The sequence below is a fragment of the Salarias fasciatus genome, unplaced genomic scaffold, assembly GCF_902148845.1.
Source record: "Salarias fasciatus unplaced genomic scaffold, fSalaFa1.1, whole genome shotgun sequence".
Lineage (NCBI taxonomy): Eukaryota > Metazoa > Chordata > Actinopteri > Blenniiformes > Blenniidae > Salarias > Salarias fasciatus.
This window is the reverse complement of record NW_021941268.1, coordinates 39,091-63,379: the sequence shown is the minus strand read 5'-3', so window position 1 is coordinate 63,379 and position 24,289 is coordinate 39,091. Positions and strand designations below refer to the sequence as shown.

General features: G+C 45.0%; 1 protein-coding gene across 1 annotated transcript; it reads right to left on the bottom strand.

The window, feature by feature from the left end:
• Positions 1 to 311: 311 nt before the first annotated feature.
• On the bottom strand, positions 312 to 7,543 carry LOC115384639 (T-box transcription factor TBX18-like). Its single transcript, XM_030086878.1, has 8 exons — positions 7,260 to 7,543; positions 5,771 to 5,933; positions 5,371 to 5,472; positions 4,037 to 4,208; positions 3,264 to 3,431; positions 2,447 to 2,511; positions 990 to 1,084; positions 312 to 855 (listed from the first exon to the last, which is right to left on the bottom strand). The coding sequence occupies exons 1-8, from the start codon at positions 7,492 to 7,494 to the stop codon at positions 314 to 316; spliced, it is 1,542 nt and encodes a 513-aa protein (XP_029942738.1). The 5' UTR covers positions 7,495 to 7,543; the 3' UTR covers positions 312 to 313.
• Positions 7,544 to 24,289: the final 16,746 nt, after the last annotated feature.

Sequence of the window (24,289 nt, the reverse complement as noted above, 5' to 3'; positions counted from 1 at the left end):
GGGCCGGCCCAGACTCGGCTCCGGTCGGGCCGCTGGGCTGCATCGTCTGGACTCCTGATCTGAAACATTTGTTCCTTCATCGGCGGCTGCAGCTGTTCGTAGGAATAATGCACCCTGGGAGAGAAGTACTTCCTTCAGGTGAAGTTTTGGGTGGATCTCTCGCTCCTCTCCGTTTGTCCACAGTTCAGAGCGACGCTCGGTCGGCACAGGGGGGAATCAGTTCATGAAGCGTTCTGAAGCTGAAAGCGACTTCCACCCGTTTCCAGGGTTTCATTTGGTTTTTTTTTTTTTTTGCGTGGGCACCGAGTCAGATTCAGCCCATGTGGGCCGTGACCTGCGAGGCCCCGCCCCCCGTCTGGCTCCCGGACAGCCCCAAAGTTCGAGAGTCAAACAGGAAGCCCTGCTGTCCTCCGCCGAGCACGCCTAGACTGTCCGTTAGAGTCCCGCTGGGAGACGAGCCCAGGAAGGGGCTCTGGTGGTTGGCGGTGGCGGCGGCGGCCATCTTGTCGGGGCTGGCGGCGAGGCGCGGGGATGGCGGGAATGTGTAGCCGTACAGGCTGTACGGCGGCGTGTGCAGCCGCAGGCCGGCGTAGCCCTGCGGGGCGTGGTTGGACAGGTAGCCCAGCTGGCTGGCGGGGAGGGGGAGGGAGCAGAATCCTTCGCCGTCGAACGCCGACGGGCCCCTCGGAGGGGGGAAGGGCTCGGGCGGGTTGCCGTAGCGGTGGAGGGGGTGGGCGGGCCGGCTGCAGGTGTAGTCCGGCGGGCTGAGGGGGCAAACCTGGAACGGAGACGAGCAAGGCGACGTGGAGAGCAGGTGGGACGAGGATCCGACTCCTGCGTGGGCTCCTGGGACTCCTGCGGAACGAGAGCAAACGGAAGAGTGAAACTTTTGGTACTGCGTGTGCACGCCATGGCTGTATTGAATAGCTCATCTGCACATGGATGGGCAGAAACAAAAATGGCGGCCACTAACTCGTCATTCGGCCTACCTTGCTTGGCCATGCCGGGGATGTCTTCAAACGTGAGCGTTCGCAGGGACGGCCGCCAGAATGCGTAGGACTCCACCAGCGCCTCCAGACCCATCCTGGAAACACACACACAGACACACACATCGACGCACACGTCGGCGTTACTGACGGAGCCGAGCGTCCACGTCCTGCAGCCGCCGGCCCTCTCTCCCAGCATGCCCAGCGGGGCCGCAGACTGCGCCGAAACCACCTGGCGGCCATCTCACTCGCCTGTGGGGCCTCTTTCTGCAGTCTCCATGGAGACGGCAGGTAATGAGGAGCATAAACGCCACGTCGCGATTGGCTGCTGCCGGCCGGGCGCTCGGAGGTAATTGCTTTCACACGGCTTTTATGGGCGAATCAGGACGAAGGAGCAGGAAGCCGCAGCAACGATTTATGAGGTGGGACTCGCCCCCCGCCCCCCCCCCCCTCAAAATCCAAGCCTCCCTCCTCCTCTGGGTGGGGCGGAGGTTTGCTGCGGCGGGGTAATGCGAGCACTCTGTTACCCCTCGTTAGCGTGAGGATAAAAGTGCTCCCCCCCGCAGGGTTGTAGCCACGGCGATAATTTAGACAAGCTGCACGGAGCGGCGCCGCGCGCTCCGAAGCAGCCTATCAGAGCAGCAGTTTATTTAGCAAACTGCTTAACTCTTCCTGTAATATTTAAGAGGAGGGTTTTTTTTTTTTTCGGCCTTCCTGAGTTTAACTTTTATAGGGTCAGCTGTCAGGGTCTCTGGGTTATCCCGTTTGCCAATCTCTGCCTTCCTCTCGCTCAGATTTTTCTGTCTCACACATTCCCTCTCTCTCCCCTCTCTCTCTCTCTCTCTCCTTCGCTCGTCCTCTCTAATGATTTCTGTGAGGCCTCGGGGGAGTGGCTGTTTGGAGGCTGTTGGAGTTTTACTGCTGTGTTGGTTTAATACTGTGTTTATATATGTTTAGAAATGTGTTTATACAGATTTTCTTCAGGACACTCTTGACTTTTATTATTTTTCTGTTGATGTTTATGTTCCCGAGCCGAGCTGGAATGTAACGGTCCATTTACATGTGCAGGAAAAAAAAAAAAAAAAAAAAACTCTGTTTTTATTTTTTTCCCCCCCTCCTGAACATGTGCCTTTAACTATGCGATTGTGAGGAAATAATTTGCCCTTTAACTTGGCGCGTCTCAGTGAGAATGTGTCACCAGCTTAACTAAATATTAATATTCGCCACGTCTTTTCTGCCTTTCTGCCTTGAAGGCCGCAGTTAAATGGGGAGGCTGCAGCACATTTTTCCATTAGAGAGAAAAAAAATAAATAAATACATAGCTTTGCTCCCCGTAAAATCAGACCGAAATAGCGGTGACAAAAACCACAGCCGAGCCAGCGAATAGCGCAGCCATGCATCCCACAGCACTGCTAATGCAGTAGATAATGTGAAAATCTCTGCGGTTAAACTGAACTCACCGGTTTCTGCCAGAGTCTCTGAAGCCTTTGGCAAACGGGTTCCTGTCAATTTTCAGCCTTGTAATCTGAAAAACAAAATAAGACTCTCATTATTCCCCCAAATATACATTATCACACCAAAACAGGAAGATTACTTTTCATGCCAATTCAGCTTAAATCTGTCAATTGTGTGTGTGTGTGTGTTTTCTTGCACATATACGTGTGTGTTTGTGTGTGGGGCTGTGACGGGGCTGCTCAGGCTGTGGGTGGCGTTTTAGGGCCCGGCTCTATGACCCGCGTCCAGAGGCACTTTTATAGGCATCGCCACCGTGTTCTGACTCCAGCCGTCATGTGCTGCGGGCCAGCTAACCTCACTTAACATCCCGCTTCAAAGCCCTCTCTGGCCGGACCCAACGTGAAAACAGAGAAAATAAAAGAGCGACACACACACACCGATTCAGAGACCAAGCAGGGAAAATATTAAAAAACATAAATCATCTTCAGAGATAAAAGTCATTACATCTCTTTAGACTCAGTAAGCTTTTCTTCTGCTTTAAGAAAAACTACAAAAGCCACACACATGCATGTGCAATCACTTTCAGAGAGGAATTCTTTGAAGAACACATCATGCATGTTGCAAACATTAAAACCTTATAAGAAAGAAGTAGAAAGTTTCCACAATCTCTGTCCAAACGCAGCGGTTTGATGGTTGTAAGTGTAGGTGTGCAGGCTGGAAATGTGGCCCTTTTGGCCACAGCGGTGATTTCATTGCATTTAGTTCCTCTGTTTGTCGGTTTAAAGAGGAAAAACGTGGTTCGGCGGAGCTCGGCTGTTCTACCTGTTGGTTCTGATACGCCGTGACGGTGGTGAACACCGTCTCCGGGAAGGAGAAGGTGTGTGTGCCGTCCCCAGCGGGAACGGCCCTCACGGGGGATAGCTCCTCTCCACACTCCTTGCGGATCACGTGGACGCGCGGCTGGTACTTGTGCATGGAGTGCAGGATGATCTGAGCAGGGAGGGAAGAGCCGTTAATCCAGGCTTGATCTGCATTTATAGGTGCACTAAGTGTCAAAAACATTCATAGGAACGGCATGGCAGCAGGTAAATAAAGCACCTGGGGCACAAAATGCACTTAATTTATCAGATTAACAGTAAAATATTGAAGTTTGAAAAGAAAAAACATGCATTTGTTTTAGTTTGCATCATTTAAGGAAACACACTAAAATGCAGCTGCTTGAATATGGCTTAGAAATATCAAAACACACTGTTGAGTTTAACAGAAACTGCGGCTTAGATTTGAAAAATATGACACTGTCATCAAATTGTGAAATAGAAAAGATGTTCTGTGCATCATGACACCCTAATAATCTAATGGCCCTATTCATTTTTTGACCCAAACCAGATTTTTAACAGATCATCTCTGTTGTTTCTCAGTTAAAGATATCATTTGGTTTTATTCCTACATAATTATTCCAACTGTGTGACTTAGACTTCTTTTATTTTGCATCAATCACCAAACAATACCATATATTTGGTTCAGTCTTCTGAGGGTGACAATATGAAGCACATAATACAAATGTTTCTAAATAAAATAATCTGCTATTTACGTACATGTCCCTGGTCATCCAGCTCATTGTTGGTCAGCTTGAGTTTGTCGAAGCTGACCACCTGGCGCATCCACGTCTCTCCTGACGCAGGGGAGTCCGGGTGGATGTACACCCTGGGCGGCACGGGGGAGTCCGCGTTCCCAGCCACCATCCACTTGGAGCTGTGGTACACGTACCTTCACAGTTCACACACACGCACGCAGGAGATGAGTGAGCAGGTTGCGCGTTCTCACACGTATGCACGTCTATTTGTACGTTTGCGTCATTGCGCACGCTGCAAGATCGGAGTCTGCGACATTACGCATGGCTTGATTTGAGAATTGACGGCGAGAGTTTAAAAAACTATGATAAAATAAATTAGGTCAATCAGATGAAACGTGAGAATTTTTCTCAAAAAGTGTAATCAGAGTGTGTTTCTTTTTTAATTTAAAACTGATGTATAATCTGAATGTTGACATCCTCAGTTTATAATGAAAAATATTTCAAGTAGATTCATTACAATACAGCAATGTGAGTGCACGTGACATTTAATTGGTTTGGTCTAATAAATTAAAAAATCAATCCTCAATTAAATGAGTTTGTTTAGGAGGTGCATTTGTCACCTGCCGCTAAGCGTTTGGAAGAATAAAACCCTGCAGACTGCTTCTGTCTGCCTCTGTCATTTTTTGCACATGAGCGTAAAAAATGCGGAACTCCTGTGCGCCGCACGGGCCATCGTGTCAAGCTGGAGGCGATCAGGATGTCAGTCATCGCCGCGCCATGCCTCTGAACGTGTGCTGGCATATAAACGGTTCTCGGGACTTTAAAATGACAGGCCTTGGCTGCGCGTATTCCGCAGCAGCATGCAAAGCCCTGGCTCGCTCCGGCCCCGTTGTAATAATAACGCGCTGTTTTCTTCTGCATCATAACGACGTTTGTTGGGTTTGACCTGCAGGGCGGAGAGGTCAAGCCGTCCAAAAGGCCCTTTCCAAACGGGACGGCTAAACCGCCGTGACAACACGCCGATGCCAAGCGCCGTTTGTGGAAACTTGAGTTGTGCGATTGAAAAGTCTTAGATCGTCCCAAAAGCGGAGTATATGAAGTCAAAATTAAGATTAAAGAAATAAAATTACAGCGCTGATCCCATCATAAAAGAGACGCGTGACAAGTTATATTTAATCCTACTCACAAAATATGTAGAGAACAAATATCATTTTTATATTAATATGCACTATTATAATAAAAAAAATATTTATGACTAATGGTTCTGGGCAGGTGAGTTCAGAAAAGACGCAGAAAACATCGCTGCGCATTTTTTGCGCCACAGTGTGAGCGCTGCGCGCGCTTTACGCATCCTACCTGTATCGCTTGTTGTCCACGGGGATTATATCCATGGCGATGTAATACTGCTGATGTGGGTCCAGGCCCGTAATCTTCACGCGCATAGCAGGGAACATCCGCCTGACAGGAAGACCAAATAAATCTTGTGCACCAGAGATTTCAGCGCAACACAGCATTCCCCCTCCATCGCTAAAACAACGATATTATAGATTTAAATTAATAACAAAATGTTGGATCATTAATAATTTTGAAAACGTTAAAGATTTAATTCAATTAAATGTTAAGTATTTAAGATTATATTTCTCATTTCCAAAAAATAATATTAAGTTACCTCAGAATATATATATTTTGTTGTTGTTTTTTTTGCCTTATTACTTTTTCCACCAAACGTCTACAACACATTTGCACCTCTCCTCACCTTCCGGCCTTGGTGATGATCATTTCCGTGCCAATCTCGTGGAAGCGCTTCCACAGATCCGATCCCTGCAGGTCCACCCGGGTCTCCTCTCCGGTCCCGGTGACCGAGGCCGTGCACAGCGCTGCGGGCTGCGGGCTCTCCAGCAGCGCGTCCTCGCTCTCCGCTGCACCGGGAACACACGACAGTGGCTGTTTTTGCACCGTGAAGCATTGCGAGCTCACAACTTCTGTTTTTGCATAAATAATTATTCAATTTTGAAAATGAGAGTTTGGATATCAAGCAGGTGACCACATTCACAGCGCGTGATCTCTGTGTGTAATCTCTTGGTATTTAAAACAGGACAACTTATCAAGTAAAACTGAAAAAAATATTCAGCTATAAACACTGGAAAGAAGAAGACATGCAGTACACACACACACAAATATTTTAGTAGGAATAAAAATCCAGTGGATGCATTAAATAAATTCTAATGATGACTGTCTGGAACTGTCAAAAATATTGACGTTATATTTTTTTTTCTAAATATTCAAGTAACTCCAAATAAATTGCTGCATATGCTGTTACACAATAAGGTGGAGAAAAATTACACAGTTTTTGATCTCCAGTTTGAGTCCCATGGGGAAATGAGTAATGATTTTAGTGCAGTGAGGGCACGTTTATTTTAATATTAAGGACATGTTTAGAGGGCACCGTAATAACAGTGTTTATGTGTCTGTTGTCATTTGCGCTATTCGAGGCGGGCCACCCCAAGTACTGGAAATTTATGGACATTAAACATGGGCCTAACAAGCCAAACTAACACAGAAACAACCCCTGAGCCAAACGCATTTCCAAAGTTTGCAGCAGATTTAAATCGTAATTTGTCAGGGCCGGTGGGTTTATGCTTTCTGCAGCCCTCTCAGGATCCTTCTCCGTGGCACTTTCCCTGCATTTACACGCTGCTAATTGCTGTGTTTATGATTGCAACACAACTCATAAAGCCTCTCGCGTTAGTCACACTCGGCCCTCTTCTATTCACCAGGCCGGGACACTGATATGATATCACGTTCCCACCGCGCAGCCCTGGCCGAAAATCACACATTGTTTTTGTTTTACAGTCCCCAATCGTTTGTGTGTTTTTCTGAATTTTCCACGCTGAATTTTCCAAAGAGTTAAAAAAAAAATAAAATCTTTTATTGAAAATTATCTGTGTCAAAACAGTTTACATTATAAGCTTAATAAAACAAATATGCACTGAATAATGTGCAGCTTCTAGCTGCCAGTAAAAACATTGCAAAAGAAAATGTTTGCAGTATTGGAAGATGGAGCCTTCTGAGCATTTTGTAATGGAATATAATGCTGCATGATTTAAGAGTGTTTTATTAGTGTTTTCTGCCCTAATTCATAATCATGTCGTCACGTCAAGGATCAATATAAATGCATGGAAATTATGCATTATAATTATCATCATGATGATCATTTTGCAGTGTTTTGTTAGTTTTCTACTCACGGGATCCGTCACTGGCGCACTCCGCCTCGCTGCCCCGGTCGCTGGTGCACGCTCTGTCGGCCCGCGGTCCGGGACTCCCGGTTAAATCAGAAACATCAGTTCCGTCCTCGTACCCGGGAGACATTGCATCCTCCCCGCTCGTCCTGCGTCGTTTCTCGGCCCCGATCAGCGCTTCCACCGAGAACGCGTGCGCCTTGACGCTCAGGGCGCACGGAGACCGCCGCTTCTCTGCCATGGCTCTCGGTCTCTGCACCGGGCGGCCAGCTGAAGGAGAGCGCCTCGCTGACTTGTGACTGCAGCTCACAAAGTCAAGCAGTCAGGAAGGAAAAAAATAAAAAAAAAAAGCGGGGGGAGAGGGGAAATCCACCACGATGGCGGCTGTGAGGAGGACTGGCGCTCCGTCCTGCAGCAGCAGTGGGACCTGAGGCGCGCCGCGGCGGTGTCTCCGTTATCCGCAGGAGCCGTGCACGACTTTTGGAGAGTGTCAACAACCGAGCTTAGAGGAGAGCCGGAGAGAGCGAGCTGTCAGTCAGGGCCCGGAGCAGCCAATCAGGAGTGATCACGGCCCCCCGGAACTTTTGCCCTCGGTCCCGCCCGCCGTGGGGGCCGCTCGTGCCGCCTTATGTGGTCAAAGTGGAGCTGGTGAATGAATCATGTCTTCAGGAGAAGCAGCGCGAGGAGCGTCTCTCTTGGGGCATTGCGCGCATTTTCACACACCGGCCCGACATGCTTTGCATATCTGGCCATTAGTGCCTCCTGCACGGTGGCCGCTTCAGCGCCTCCATCGCGAAAATGAACATTTCTGACACTCCCAGCTCTCAGGCTGACAGGGCTCGTTCAGGCCTCAGGTATGGGCGGATAGAATACATCACACACCTGAACATTCGTGGATTTATTCAACCTGTCCTTTAAAACCGGCCTTTAAACACCTGATCTGGATTCCACCTTCTCAAATATTAAAAAAACTATAATATCCCATCACCAAAAGTTTTCCCTTACGTATTTCGGTCAAAAATGCGCATAGTGTCGATGGCATGAAGGTTTTTTTGTTCTGAGATGAAAAATATATTTTCCTGTTTTACTACATAACGCCAAATTTCTTCAGTAAAGAGATCAAATCCGGTAATACTGCACCAAACAGTTCCGAAATAACGTCACTTCGAGTCGAATGAAGCAAATAAATCATTGCTTTGTTCATGAATGGCTACATTAATTGCACACATTTAGCTTTTAAAAAAAACATATTAGGTCAATCCTGAAATTCGCTCTATTTAGTGACACCTAATTCATATTTAGGCTACAAATAACTCATTCTATTGTAGAAAAGTAGGACTTGGTGTTGACAGTCTTTTTCGGAAACCCAGACACACATGCGTCTCTCAAATGAGAAGTTTGTTTGATTTCGGTTAAGTTTTATACTTTCCAACACTTAAACGAAAAAACGTCCCAAAGTATGCTTCGATATTTCAAAGAAATTCTTGAGTATTTCAATGATGCGTAAGAAAAAAAAAAGTTCTTTTGAAGTCTTGGCCCTTGTACAGGTTGTATCTTCATCATGTTGATGCACAATCATTACCTGGTCCATTTTTCTTAGATTCAAACTACAGAAATCAAACCCTGCGTTGTAAATCAACACTGGTTTGATGATATTTGGAGCGACTGAGGACACCAGCGGAAGTTTTGTTCTCTTTGAAACTGATCTTCAACCCTTCGGAAATGAGCGCGTGGGCGCACCGGGGGCGCGCGTCTCGGTGCGTCTTGGCGGCTGCGGTGCGGTGCGCATGAGGAGAGGTGGGTCTCTTGTAATTAACACACAACTCACCACAAGAAAAAAAACAAAACAAAACAAAACAAAAAAAAGTAGTTGTGTCTGTGCAGTGTGAGCATTTGCTCATGCCACATATTTGCATCTGCGCATTTTTTTAATAATAACGCACGCAGTTGCGCCTTAATTAGGCAGTTTTTTTTTTCACTTAACGCGGTGTTAGTGCAGTTTGATCACTGTGAAACGACCATTATTCACAGGAGGATTTAATTACTCTTTCTGTGAAGTTCCCTTCGCTGAAACGACCGTGAGGCTCGAGGCCTCCGCCGCCTTATTGGTTAAATAAACAACACGTCGTAATGGTTTATTGGCATAAAGTCAGTGTAAACGGCTGGATGTCAGGGAGAAGCTCCACCGGGCCGGTCTGCCCCTCTCCTCGTCCCCCGGGCCACTAAAAATGTCGCAGTTCCTCACATTTCCCTGAGAAATAAACGGGTTGTGATCTGCTTAGAATGCGATTCGCTTTTTTTTGCTGGATATAACCGCAGCAGCTCATTTATGTGACATCAAAATTCCTCTGGCTCGCAGGGATAAAATACTTACTGGTTAAAGTATAGTTTATTTATTATGATAATCATGATCATTCATTTTAAAAAAGAAAGTAAAGTGAAAGCGGTGCAGCTAAATAATACATTTTCGAAATAATAGTCCGTAAAATTCAAATTGTTTTTTTTTTAAATGAAATTCAACATGTTTTGTAATTACATGTCAACTCTTCAATAAAACAATTAATTTAAAAATTAATTGTCTTTATCAAAATAAAAAATGGTTAAATGTTTCCATTTTAATATTTGTTTTAAAAAATATTAATATTTGATGAGACTTAAAGAAACTCAATAAACCGTTCAATGTAATAAATAATGACAATAAAATTTGAATCTCTAGATATTACACTTTCATATTGACATTTTAAGAAATATATTTATGAATATTATAAATATTTCATTTCACTTTCTTAATAGATTCTGGTTCCAATTAGGCAAGAATCCAGAAAACAGGCTTCATTATATAATAATAGCAATCTGGCTTCTGTTAAGAAAATCACATTTATGCACAGCATATTGCAGTGAATTATGTGTTTTTTTCATTATTTTTCTCGAAATAGTCAAGATAACAGTCGAATGCAAGCTTTTTTTCCTCTTTTTTTTCTAACCAATAATTAATTTAATGATAAAGAAAAGCTTGAAGTGACCCCACAAAACTTGTAAAATGAATGCTTGTTTACCAGTCCATAAAGTGTTTTCTAACTTTAGGAGGTCTAATACCCAGAAGTCAATCCTGGAGCTTTCTGGGACAAGAGGAGCGGAGGGGATCTGAAGGCAGCAGGGACTGTGGAATAGCTTGTTTGAGCATCTAAAAAAAGAAGCCATATAAGATAATTTAGTGCAGCTTGGATTTACCACTGTGGCGGCTCTATATACATCCTTGAACTAACAAAGCTTCCATTTGCACACGAGGGAAATTCTGTATTATTTGTCGTTTCAGAACGTTTCAGATGTTCTTAACCTGCAGTACGGCTGTCAGCACCTGTCCTGCAGGGGGTTCCTTCTGTTTTTTGAGATTAAAAAAAAAAGCTAGATATCGTGGTCTATGCTTTTTTTTACGACTAACACACAAAAAGGCAGAGGGATTATAATTATAGTTCAATTTACAGCAACTATTTTATATATATTTGAAATATTTTTTGCTGCTCATTAACAACTAATTATTCAAACATAGGTGCGGGTTTCAGCCAATCAGAGACGAGCTGCTTTTTAAAAATAGACCTTATTTAGTGACTGTAGGCGGAACCCACTGCGCACTGAATAGGCTGTTTATTAAAAACCTTTGACATAATTACCTGCGGGCTTTGAAGGGCTGAGAAGTGCCCGAGCATTGTTAACAGTTATTTAGCGCGCGCTAATGGGCACGTGGAAAGTTGCCAGGGCCTTTTTTTTTATGGCGGAAGTGGCGGGAGAGCTGGGGAAGGTGTGTGAGGAGTGAGTGTGTGAGACCAGCTCCCAGAGCAGTGCTAATGCTTTCACAGGATTCAGCAGGAAACCAGAGCTGGGAATAAAAACTAACGCGGGAAATTAAAAAAAAAAACATGTTTGGTAAAAGTTGCTATAATCCTTCTTGGAAATAAAGCTTGGAAATCAGTTTCTCTACTTTATAAATGATGCCTTTGTGGGATGAAAACAGTTAATTATGTCGATTGACACAATTAACTGTTGGGAAAAGATGGATTTAGGATGATATAGATAGACAGATATTTAAAGGAATGAAATTATTTAGCAATTCAAAAAAAGCAGATCAAAATCAATCAAGCAGTATCCATCCATCTGAAAACCACTCCCAATGGGCAGGGCAACAGTAATCTATACAAATAAGTGAAGCTTAAATCTGAATAACTCAAATACATTTATTCATGGTGCAGCATACCAAATATTTATGAGGAAGACAATAATAGCTGTACAGTGTGTGTTTGTATCTGTTCTTTTTTGAGGAAAGTTCTAGAGAATAAATCTTAACAAAAAATGATTTATTATATTTTATTATAAAGCATAATTACAACTAAATGTATTGTAACTTTAATAAAGAACCAATAGTGGTAAAGTAACTAAAATAATTGAGTAATCTAATAGCTAAAATTAAATGCTGTCACAGACTATCCTCCATCATTTTAATTTAAGTCCAGCATCAAGGAACATTCACTGTTTAACAAGAGTCCCGGGCAGAGCTTCAGGCAGAACACCAGCAAAGTTATGGGCCTTTACCTTTTTATTGGACCTGCCATCTTAATCCATAAATCACTGCAGCGGGATGCGGCACAGTTTAGGCTCAACAACACATCAGTTAACCTGCTACAAAGACATTTACAAAGAAATCGCTGCTATTGTCTCCAAATGCCTTAAAATTCCAGGTGCCTTGATATGAGGCATGAGACATGAGTTATTCTAGTGAACAGCATGGAGTGATGGAGCCACATGGATAGAGGAGGTGAAACATCCCGGCCTCCTTCAGCATTCATTTTCAGCCATCGCGCTACGTGCCTCCCGGACTTGAATCCGACTTGCTAACGACTGGATCTCAGCCATAAGTCGCAGTCCGTGCCCAGAGCGATGCGTCCCGGGGCCCCCGCCTGCACATCCTGCTTATGCTGGCCCTGAGTCACTCGTCATCCGAGTGAAGTGACCCCTGCTGTCTTTCATAAAGTTAACCTTCCATTGAAAACCTGGTATTTACTTACACGCTTGATAGAAATTGATGGATCTATGACATTTATTGAAATTTTTTACGAGCCCGTTCTGGTCCTGACGCCGTTTACTCAGGCCTCTGTGCTCCCTCGGATGTTATTCCAGTTGAACTCCCGCTCCGGCTGCTCGGGCTTTGTCTCCCCGGCTCCGGCGGCACGCAGATGCACCCGGACAGAGAGGGAACAAGGCGGATGACTCAGCCTCTGAGTTACAGCCTCACACTGCCGGACCGGCGTTGGATTCATCCTCCCATTCATGCAGCAAGTCGCAGCCAGTCACATCATTATTTTCATGAGATCACGCTGGACGGTGTTTAGTGTGTGACTCCTGCGCTGCACGGCCAAACGAGTGGAGGGACGTGTCAGATGGAGGATAGGAGGGAAAGTGACGTGAGAATTTGTGATGTTGAAGGAATTTTATTTCTTGGGTCATTTAATAAGTCGTTTTTTAGGATCAGATATTTACAAGGGAAATATTCTGCCATGATTCTATTGTAATCTGGGTTTGGTCATGAATAAAGTCATTTATAGAGATGAAATGATTCAAACCCTGAAGCAGGTGCTTTCCTTGTGAGGAGTTTTGTAAATGTCATATTCAGAATAAAGAAAAGGTCAAACAAGATGACTAATTATGATCACAGTCGATCATAAGAAGAGATTAAGATTTAATATTTAATTTCAACGTGAAGCATCAGTGCTCAAAGTGGCTGCTGAGAATATGGTGAGTCAAGATTGTAAGATTGGAACTGGAATAATTGTAGCATGTTTTTTTTTTTTTTTGAAGGTGTATTTTAGTTTTCCAGATTATAATCTCATAAAAAAGCATTTGAGGATCAAGTCCATCAATCCTACACTAGAAAGTGCATTTAATTGCTTTTTTTGTCAATTTTAAAGATGCATGCTTTTCAAGCCCATCTGCAGCTGCTCAAGGTGAGACATCGCCCTCTTGTGGCCAATATGATTATGACAGAAGCCATGGAGAGAAGACTTGCGACATAACCCAGGAAAATAGTTTCATTTCCAGACCTTAGATTATTTTATTGTCCATTACACATCAGCCGTGCGAGACAGTGTTCACATGTTTATCTTCGGCACCAGATAAACAATATATTTAATCTGAGACCTCACCCAGATCTCTGTGTTGTCTCCAGTGCGTCTGCTAACACGTCCAGGTGATGGAGATGGTTCTAATTGTCAGTATCAAAGAGCCTGAAGTGATCTCACCGCAGTCCTTCAGCCTCACTGTCACCATTTCGAGAGTTCGCTCAGTTACCTTAATACTTTTCCACTGGGAAAAGGCGACAGTATGTGGTTGGGAGTTTGAGTGCCGCAGCTGTATAGTTGAAAGAGAGAGTTTAATGATGCAATAATGCCTCAGTGATTATCTGAAGAAGGCTTTATGTAGCAGCGCTGTTAGTAATTGTCTCGGTGCTTAAATCGGGTCAACGTAGGTCAGGCGCTCTGCAGGATTGGCTCCAGTCATATTTACCAAAGTCAGCAGGAGACGCAGCTACGCCGGGTTCCCGGGCTGATCTGTTCATTACAAACCGTAGAGTCACAATTTGCGGAAGTGCAGCATGTCTTTGCTGGCACCAAACACACTGTAAAGCAGGCGGGTTGTTTCACTGAGACGATCGATAACGTCTGATCTGCGGCAGGGGAGGCCCGTTGGACTTCGCCGTGCCCTTGAGCAAAGCTCCGGAGCTTCACCCGGTCAGTTCAGGCGGATTTTGGATGGGAATGGGGTTCAGCGCAAAGTTACACAGCAACGAAATAAACTGTCTCATTACTGCCTTTTTTATGCTTTCAGGGACGTACGGAGCGGAGGGGTGGTAGGGAGGGGTGTGTGTGTGTGTGTGTGTGTGTGTGTGTGTGTGTGTGTGTGAGGTGGGGGGTGGGGGGGTGAGGGGGGCAGCAGGTGCTGTTTTTATGGTTTTCATCATCCAGCGAAGAAGAGGTGAAAACATTTTCTCCTCTCATAACCCAAGAAAGCGCGTGAAGACTCACCCTGCCTGGTGGATGTGTGTGTGTGTGTGTGTGTGTGTGTGTGTGTGTGTGTGTGTGTGTGTGTGTGTGTGTGTGTGTGTGCGTGCGTGTATGAGATCATTCGATGGAAGGACGGTGTATGCAGAGGTTTTGATTACCTCCTATTGTTCGCTGCCAGAGGTTTGTGGAGTACGGCGGTGTGTGTGTGTGTGTGTGTGTGTGTGTGTGTGTCTCAGTGAGCGCATGCGGGCCGTCCGTCTCCGAGTGGCGTTTCCTGCGATCAGCCTGCATAACGAGCTGCTAAAAAGCGCACAGATTACAACCAGGGTTAATTAAGCTGAAAATGCTCTCAACTTCTTTTTGGTTGAAGGGCTTTTTTTTCTTCTTCTTCTTTCTTTCTTCCTCTCTTAGCTCTTGTGTTCACAAACACGCAAAGCACACATCCACTCACACTGCTAACGAGTGCTAAGCTCATCACAGAAAACGCCGCAATTTGAAAATAACAACAATCATAAAAAACCATACAAACATCTGCAGCTCGTAACTGACGTCTGGGGCCAAACCCAGCACACGTGCCTCTTAAAACCGGAGAACAACGGTTATTTTCATCTCTTAGATGTTGGAGTTTTATTTCTTTTCTCTTTCTCTGGCTCAACTGGAAGCATTTAGGCGTTTTTTTTTTTAATCAAAGAATGAAGTCGTTAAAATTGAGAATTGGCGGCAAAGGCGTCCGGTAAGCCCGCCTCTCTTCCCCGACTTCCAGGCTCGAGCTAACTAGCATTTAGCACAAATGTGAGGAACTCTACTGAACTGTCATTTTTTCACTGATATTTCTTATTGAGCGAAGTTATTCCAGTGTTCTAGTTGGTCCTGATGATACAGTTTGAAGAGTCTCATGGAGAGAAACGAGATATAGCGGTGTAGTGGTTCAGACTCTTTCTATGTGGAGTTTGCATGTTCTTTTTGTCTGTTTGTAGGAAGAACGCGGTTTCTTTGCATAGTTCACCTAAGTATTACATCCAGGTTGGAAATATCTAGGATTGTTCCTGGTCCTGCAGTCGACCTGTCATGGAGGTGTGAGGAGGTCTGGGTCCTATAGAGGGCGCTAAAACACTCGTCCGTGTTTCTGCGGGGCTCGACGCCCATCGTGCTTTTTAGCCGTTTAAAGTACAAAGATGTGTGGCTCCGTCAGTCCATCGCAAGTTCACATTCGTGCACACTCGGTCTCTCCCAGTGTGTCGGAGCGTGCGCGGCGGCGTGCACGTGGCCGTACGTGTGCAGTGACACCGCCTCGGGGAGAAATGTGTTTTTGATATAGAGTCTCTTCCTCTCCCCGCATGCGTCTAATACTCTCCCTCTTCCCAGGATAACAGGGTCACAGCATGGAGACCTCGACGACTCCACACCTGGAATAACACCACCCAGAATATCCGCTCTGCTCCGCCTGCGATCCGCCGCCTGTTTATGTGTCTGTGTGTGTGTGTGTGTGTGTGTGTAAGGCGCATAGAAAAAAGACATTTATGAATGACAGAAAAGAGGTGGCCGTGTAGAGCTTTTTCCAAATCATCCGTCTTGCTAATTCCTTTCCTCTCTCCTTTGTCGGTCACACTATCAGACGCTGAGCTCTGCCGTTCATGTGATGGCCTGGTTTTTTTTGTTTTTTTACAGCAGAGGAAATATGAAACACCCAAAGGCATTTGTCAGTGGTCAGTTGCTTGTTCCTGCACTTTTCTCTATGTGTGTGTGTGTGTGTGTGCGTGTGTGTGTTCACATTTCAGACCCACAGACCGGTGTGCGTCACCGTCCTCCTCCTCCCTCCGACGCGCTGCTGAGGCCTGATTAATAAAAGATGAGTCCAGGGGAAGTATGAGTGTTTTGATTGCCCCCCTCCCTCGGCGGCCGAGAGAAAAGAAAAGAGGGGATGAAAGACGCGGCGAGGAGGAGGAGGAGGAGGAGGAGGAGGAGGAGGAGAGAGGGAGGGCAGGGTCCACTCTGATCGCTGCAGGACCACACTGTGAATGGGCCATTGACCCGGAGCGAGAGAGAGAGAGAGGGACGGGGCGAGAGAAGAGGATGAGGAGAGGACCTGGAGAAAGAGAGAGATTTCATACGTTCACCACCGTTTGATGCCTGCGGTGTGTCTGTGTAACTGTAGCCCTCTTTCTTTAACTTGCTCCTGCTCCCAGATCCCTCTTTTCCCCCCCCCCCCCCCCCCTCGACCCCCCCCCCCCCCCCCCCCCTTTTTTTTTAATACCCTTCTCTTTGCCCTCTTCCTGCTGATCTGTGCCAACCACCATGAAACCACCGCCACATTAGAGCCTTTAACGGGCACGGCCTGGCATCCTGCTCTGTCCAAACATATTATAGCCTTGTGGCAGACACACACACACACACACATACACACACGCACACACACACGGAAGAGTGTGCATACGCATGGCATGAAGTTTCTGAATTCACGACTGCAGGGTTGCACCATACATTCAGGGCTAAGGGGGATATTTTTCATCCCTACAAAACTGCCACGTGTCGCCGTGGCTCCAAATAAAGTCCAAAGACGTCGAGCTGCTTCAAACAGATCGCAGATCGAGCAGGCGGCAAATAAACGGTCCACACATACGGACAGAAAAATGATATTAAAGTTGAAGAATTTACTTGGAATACAGTCTAGACTGATGTTTATAGAGTGGAATATTATTATTGCTCTCTGTTTCATAGCAGTGTGGCGTTATGGAGCGGACTGATGAATAAAACCGAGTTTTATTTAAACTTCTCTGCATTTACTCATCTTTCATAAATCATTCACACCCGTTGCCGTCCTCTATCAAGCTTCGTCTTCTTCTCTTCTCGTTAGAACCTCAGACGCTCTTATCTTGACTCACTTGGCTGTTGGTGATCTGAGTGGTTATAACTCTGCTCACTGTCCGCCGGCCAAACCTTTCATCTGGAACTAACCAGCTGACCGACTCACACACACCACACACACAGCTGGACGGTGCAGACGCTCTGACTCGCGACGGCGAGACGGTGCATCTTCGTGCGGTGTCTGTTTTGATAGGTTATAAAAATTCATCATCCTTTCACATTATATCATGTTGAAATCATGTCTTTGGCCGTTGGAGGAACGTGGTAGAAAAACATGTATGGAGGGAACGCGCAAACTTCCCCGATAATCTCTCTGTGATGAGTGAGAGCTAACCACTGCCCCACCCAGATTATAGATACTCTATTAAAATATTTTACCACAAAAATGTAGAAAAGTATGAAAACAAGTAAAAACACAGTGTTTTGGTGACACCTGATTTACATATAATCTTACATCACATCGCTGCACGTACGAAGCATTACAGCTGGATTGTGTTGCGTGTACTCGCCGATTTGATCACTCGTCTGTGCATTTCTCAAACGTTATATCATGTTTTATCGTCTTTCAGCATGCTGCTTTGGTTTGTCAGTCAGCGAAGCTTGTTTTCCCCGGAGCGCGGACCAAACCGTGTTTAAACTTCGCGTCCCGCACCACGACACAGCCCCGGCAACCGGCTGAGTTAGTTAGAAAACTCATGTCACCACCTTTAAAACATAACAGGACCAATCAGCCTCAACTGCTGGATCACACCAGCAGAGACGCACATGTGAGGTTTTAAAGGGCACATTTTTTTTTTTCTTTTTTTCTGGTATCAATTAAAGTATGAAACAATTTGTTTGGGTTTAAGCTCAGAAACAACTTGGGGATTTTATGAAAATATGATATTTTGAGGTAAAATGCATGCATTCCTGTGGTTGTGGATGTAAGGATGTTAACACTGGGAGATGCATTGCTGCTCTCTGGTGAGTTTTTACACCTAAAAAATTTCGGAAGTTTAAGGCAAAATAATATATAATAAAATATAGAAGTTATTTTGAGTTGTGTAATGTTGTTTTATTCAAGTAATATGCGCTGCAACAACTCACTTTTATGGTGCAAAGTTAAAAGAAAAAACAAACAGGTTGCATCTTGGTTTTGGGTTAAAAAGTACAGCATGAATGTTCAGTTTTGTATTTATAAATAACAAATATAAGGTTGTGTTGTTTTAAAATTACAATGTTTAATAGGTGTTCGCTTTTTGTACATGACTCCATTCAGCTGGGAGCTGCTGCAGTAACAATACATCCCTTTTCCCATGACAATAACAAACAGAGGCAAGCTTATTGTCACATAGATCAACCAGGAGGGAAATGAAATGAAGCTACAGACAGAGCAGCTTCCAAACTTTTCCCAGAATTCCCAGTTTGGGCACGTTCGGTGTGATCTTTTCATTGAGAAGTGGGTTCTTTCCCTCCTCTCCATTACTCATAAACACACCAGAACTTCCACAGTGTGACTCCAGCGCGTGATGGATGGATATTAATAATAGATAATTGAGCCATTTAATCTTTCTTCCCTTTGCCATCTGTTTATCATCCATTCTTCTCGTCAGCGAAGTGATGAGACTCAGCTGCACATGAGGTGTATTTGATGGAATAAAAAGGTTCACTCAGCCCTGCGTGACAGGAACGTAGCATCCTGTTTTTTTCCCGTCTCCGCCGAGCTGCGAGAGCCGATTTTGGAGAAAGCACAGCGGGCATTACTGTCAGGGAGCATCACTGTCCTCGGCGGCTTTGTAAACTAAATTTGTTGGTTTACTAAAAACATAGGAAAAGGGGGAGTTAGAGCATCACTGGAACAGTTAGTTCTGTATTTGACAGTTCGCTTCCCTTTCATAATGGGCATGGAGCAGATCCGGTAATTACAACAGGCAGTTGGTTGGGCAGCCCAGGGATGAATATGTCAGTCTGGAAAAAAAAAATACAATGTGAATGTTGGAGCCTCAAAGTATGGTTATCCTGTTACTAACAAACATGCCAAGCAGAGACCTTAACACCATAATGACATTTTATCCACACTCATTAAACTGTCCTTTCGGTTTTTTTCCTGCTTGTTTTTGCATTGCACCGTTTCACCCCATCCATCCCTTCTTTATGGATTTATCTTTCACTCCCTGAGCAGCATTTTCCCTGTGTGGACAGAGGTGCAGCGGCGAAACAGATACTGTAATTATTCCATAAATCAGGCGCGTAGAAGACCGTGGAGGACTCCTTGTAAATACTGCGGAGGAGTAACCGTCCCTTCAAGTGGCTATCCACAAGTCTTTGCGCTTCAAACCGGCCAGTCTGAGGAGACCCGCGCACAGACAGAGGGCTGATATATGCTTTTTGTGTCAATGTAATATACTGAATTTTCTTTTGAAGCCGGAGCTTTAGTCAGAACTATGATTTACGGCCTGGAGTCTGAACTGTAGTTTACAACCTCAAATGGGTCATGCTTCTTTTCTGCTGGGTTTTAATGTGCTTTCATCAGCCTTGGCCCAGCGGCATGAAACACGCTTTTTTATACGGGCCCAGGATTGAAAATGTTTGGAAACCCTAACTTTATGAAGTCTCTCAAGTCCAAAAACTGGAAGGCTAAGGAGACCAGTCGGGATATTTTCCCCAGTGGGTTGCTCAGCAACGCCACTGTTGTACGAGATGGAGATGAGTGGGAATAATAATTTGCTACGATATCTGCAGTCCATATGGAATATCATAAAACACACGTGGTGATCGGCGTTTGGTAAATATTCAAAGCAGCATCGATGAGTCACCTAGCGACAAAATAAGGCATTATATGAAACATGCATGCTGCATTCAGAGGGAAAAATAGCTCCTTGACAAAGACTTATGCTCCACGTGAGTAGATGGACGATAACGACAATGGCCGCCTCCGAGGTCGCATGAAAGTTACAATTTTTTAAGAAATTTGTAACTTCTGAACAGTGGAGGACTATCGATGGTGCAATCACATCTGGGCCTGAAAAAAAAAAAACAAAAAACAGAATCTTGCTTCTTTACTCTCCTCATGACACATTTTTAGGCAGAACACACAAGAATTTGCTGAACTGCAACTTACACTCAGGTTTGACTCACAGTCTGGAAAGTCCAGTCCCAGACTGAAAAAGCCCTTCACATAACTTTTGCAGTTTGAATTGACCCTTTTGTAAAAATGTAATGCAGTTTGCAGATAACCAACTGGTCAAGTCTTCAGAGATTATCATCTTGGTCTTGAGTCCTGTCAGCTTCCTTTGCAACACTAGTCATCTCTCAACAAACTAGACGAGCTGGTTATTTTAGTGATTTACCACGTGGGCCTGATGGGCTTCTGGCAGCACAGAGGTGAAAATGAGAAAGAACAGGAGAGGGAGAGTTTTCACAAGAAATTAAGATATCTGTGGAGACCAGAAGATAAATTGGCTCTCCATTCACTGGCTCATTTGGAAAACCGATCTGATGCTATCTGTCGATCTGACGGCTGCCGTGCGGCCGGTGGCGGCGGCTAAATCCTCCCGAACACGCCGAGGTGGTGAGAGGACGAAATCCAGAGAGCAATCAAAACCCGGTGAAACGGGAAAGGGAGCAACAACTCTGTGGACACAGCAAATTTACTCCTAATAGACTATGACAAGGACCCGCTTTTAGTCTGGCGGTTTTGGTTTTGAGTGTGTGAGTGTGTAGACAGTCCAGGAAAAGAGATCATTGTCTTGTGATGAAAGATGGAGTCTGTGTGCGTGTGTGTGTGTGTGTGTGTGTGTGTGTGTGTGTGTGTGTGTGTGTGTGTGTGTGTGCGTAAGATGGCCACTTTAAGCCTTGGTCACATATTTTGCCGTGAGTTCAACATCTTCTATGAAAGTTTTCTGGGACTTCTGACTTATGAGGGAACTTTTCTTTATGTTTTCTTGAAGCAAAGTTTGCATTTTTCAACAGTCTCTGCCATCTCGTTTTGCATCTTCTCTGTTTTATTTTACTATTTTTCCACGGTCCAGTGAAGCCAGAGCGTAATAAAGAACAGGAATTTTAATCAGGCTTTTAAACGGTCTCCTCTTTCCTGCAGCTACGGGCCCTGCGCCTCCCTGCTCTTGTTGAATGCGCTCATGCATGATGGTCTGAACTTGATAGACGTTCAGAGGGCACGCAGGCACCGGGCTGTGAGCGCGTGCGCGCGTGCACGTGATGGATAGAGTACGTGTGGTCGCCCCCCTGATTGGGGTCCGTGCATGTTTTTCATCCGTTCCTTTTAACATCTTGTGTTTCTACAACATATATATCAATCCGATGCTCAGATCTCGCCCGCTTTCATCTCTCGCTCCTATTTTATTCTCATCTACAGGGAGGAATGTGTTAGTTTTATGTGAAGGCAGCACATATGCCAACAGGCCTGTGATGTGGATGCCAAAGTATGACGACTCCGTTCGGGCGAGCTGTCAGACATTAGCCGAGGAGAGATTCGGATGAATAATTGAAAGGAAGTAAAACGCTGCATGCAATAGAGAGTTTGGGTGTCTGCGTCTGACACTTATTTATAATAGTTTTCTTGGATCTCTCTTGGATTTCCTGGGAAACGAGGACGTCGAGGGAGGGAGTGGAGCGGCCTGGCACGGGGTGTGTAATTTAGGCAGAGGGATTTTTAATGAGCGGAGATCTCTGCAGGTAACTTCCTCTCCTCCCTCCCCCCCAACCGCTCCCCCATCTTCCACAAATGTGTCCGGATGGAGTTGGTGTGTGTGTGTGTTGTGGGGGGGGGGGGGGGGGGGGGGGGGGGGGGGGGGGGGGCTGAGAAACCCATCTGGTTGGACTAAACAGCAGATTAGCACATTAGCACTGGAGGACGGGCAGGCAGGCACCGCGGCAGAGACCCCGGCTTACACATGACACTGGCACACATGGTGCGCCACTCATTAAAAGGAGACATAAAAGTTGCACTAAATTAAAGGCAAACTCCATCCGCCTTCATTAACAGATGGTAAAAGTCTGACTCACTTTTTGCAGATTTTGGTCTTCGTGCAGAGGGACTGAGATGTAACATGAGGTGTTTGCGTGGATGTATGTGTGTGTGAGAACGATGATGATGATGATGATGATGATGAAGATGCGGATCAGTTCAACATGAGTTTCAGAAAGCTTACGCAATTCAGGGGTTTCAGACCTGTTTTACTTCCACAGTTTGATCTCAAGTGAGTCGACCTGTGAACAATGGCTTTAAAATATAAGAACTCTGAATGTCAGACTGAAGAAATTCAATGTTTCCTCAACTGAGAGCAGAGAAATGTTCAGTCTCTGGCCCACCTGCACACCTGAAGGGTGTTTCCTCACAGAGCTACTTAAACTACGCAGTGCTGTGTGGAGTTTGCATGTTCCTCCTGTTTCACCACTAGGTTTCTTCGTTCTCTTTGGCTTCGCTTGTTCGATTGGCTGCTGTCTTTCAGGTAACTTTCGATGTGAGTTTATGTAATATTCTATCGTGTGTGATAGTTATGTGTTTAATGAGCCACCTGTCCAGGATGTATCCTGCTCTTCACCTTCTAACGGCTGAGGAAGGACCTAGCCACCCATCGCTGATGGAAAATACAGAACACAAGGGAAGGATGAATGATGAATGAGTGAATTTTAGAATCTGAGAAACAAGTGTTGATAAAGCTCAAATGACTATACTTCCATATTTGGCGCGTGATAGAAGTATGACAGAGGTACCCAGGGTTGCATTTTTCTGACCTTCGCTTTAATGATGCCAGAGCCAAGCTGTGAGAAACCGCTAAGCCGCCAGGCGAGACTGCGAGGGGTGCTGCGTGCACACATGCATGTGTGCATGCCGTAATAAAGTGCGTCCTGCTGCGAAGTGGGGAGTTAGAAGCCGCTAAAACAGCCACACCTGAGATTGCAGCTGCACGGACACATCATCTGCGCTCCTGGTGATAAGTGGGCTGGAAGAAACCGGTCCCTCCTTTCAGAACTCTGCTCTTATTAACTCATGTTAGACGTTTAAAGAGGCTTTAAGTTAATGCTTTCCTTATTCTTAATGCAAACTACTTAGCAATCGATGCTCTAATATGTGGATTACTGCTGGATAAAGTGGAGCATTGCGCAACCCAAAGACAGGAATCTTTAAATGCTATCGAAACAAAGACGTTTTGAAATGCTGATGTTTCTAAACTATCGACCATTCTCAGTCATCTGGGCAGGAATGAGCATTATGATGTGGTTGTGGTTTGGTTGAGCTCCTTCACAGAACTTGGTTAGGTTTCTAAGAAGGGAACACTACGGTTTAGGTTTTTCAAAAAAAAAAAAAAGTATGTAGCTTTAAAATTTTTATGGCGCTCACTCACTTGAAATGTGCTTCCACTGAGGTACGAACAGTGGGGTGAAATGTATGGAATTATCCTTCCCAGCAGCCCCGTCCAGTCCCTCGGCGTCAGCTTTACACCGTGTTACTTGATTTTCCCCATTGCAGCCGTCATAATTGCTGCTGCCACTAGAGGTCACCGACTTGCCCCGTCAGTGAGATCAGGGAAATAAATAGGTGGTAACAGCTTCTACAGGTCACGCCCAAATTCAGGCGCGGTTTTCCAGAGCTGCTGCTTTGTTCGAGACGCCGGGCTGACTTCAGAAAGTCCAAACCAAATAGAATCACAGTGTCGATTTTGGCAGGCTCTTGCAGGTAATTTTCATTTGTGTCTGCTAAATATTCAAGAAGTACATTGTTTTATGGCATATTAACACATATTATTTTTTTATCATGTGATAATCTGCCGCCATTATGTTTACTGCTTTTAGCACTGTGCTAAAGTGGCTAAAAGACTTTTAGTAGCTTTATTCCTCCATCATACTGTTGCATTGCTTCATATAAGGTCTTTTATGAACTGTAAAACACACAACCTTCTTTCTAGCCTGTAGTCTAAGTCATATGTGTCAGGTTTTTCTTTTTTTTTTTATTAGTTTATGTTAATTAGTAAGCAGGAGATCAAAAAATAAAGTGTATCTATAAAATTGTTACCAGCTTTTCACATGCTAACACATCTCCATGAAGGTGTAATGGCTCCCTCTCTCTCTGACTCACACACACACACACACACACACACACACACACACACACACACA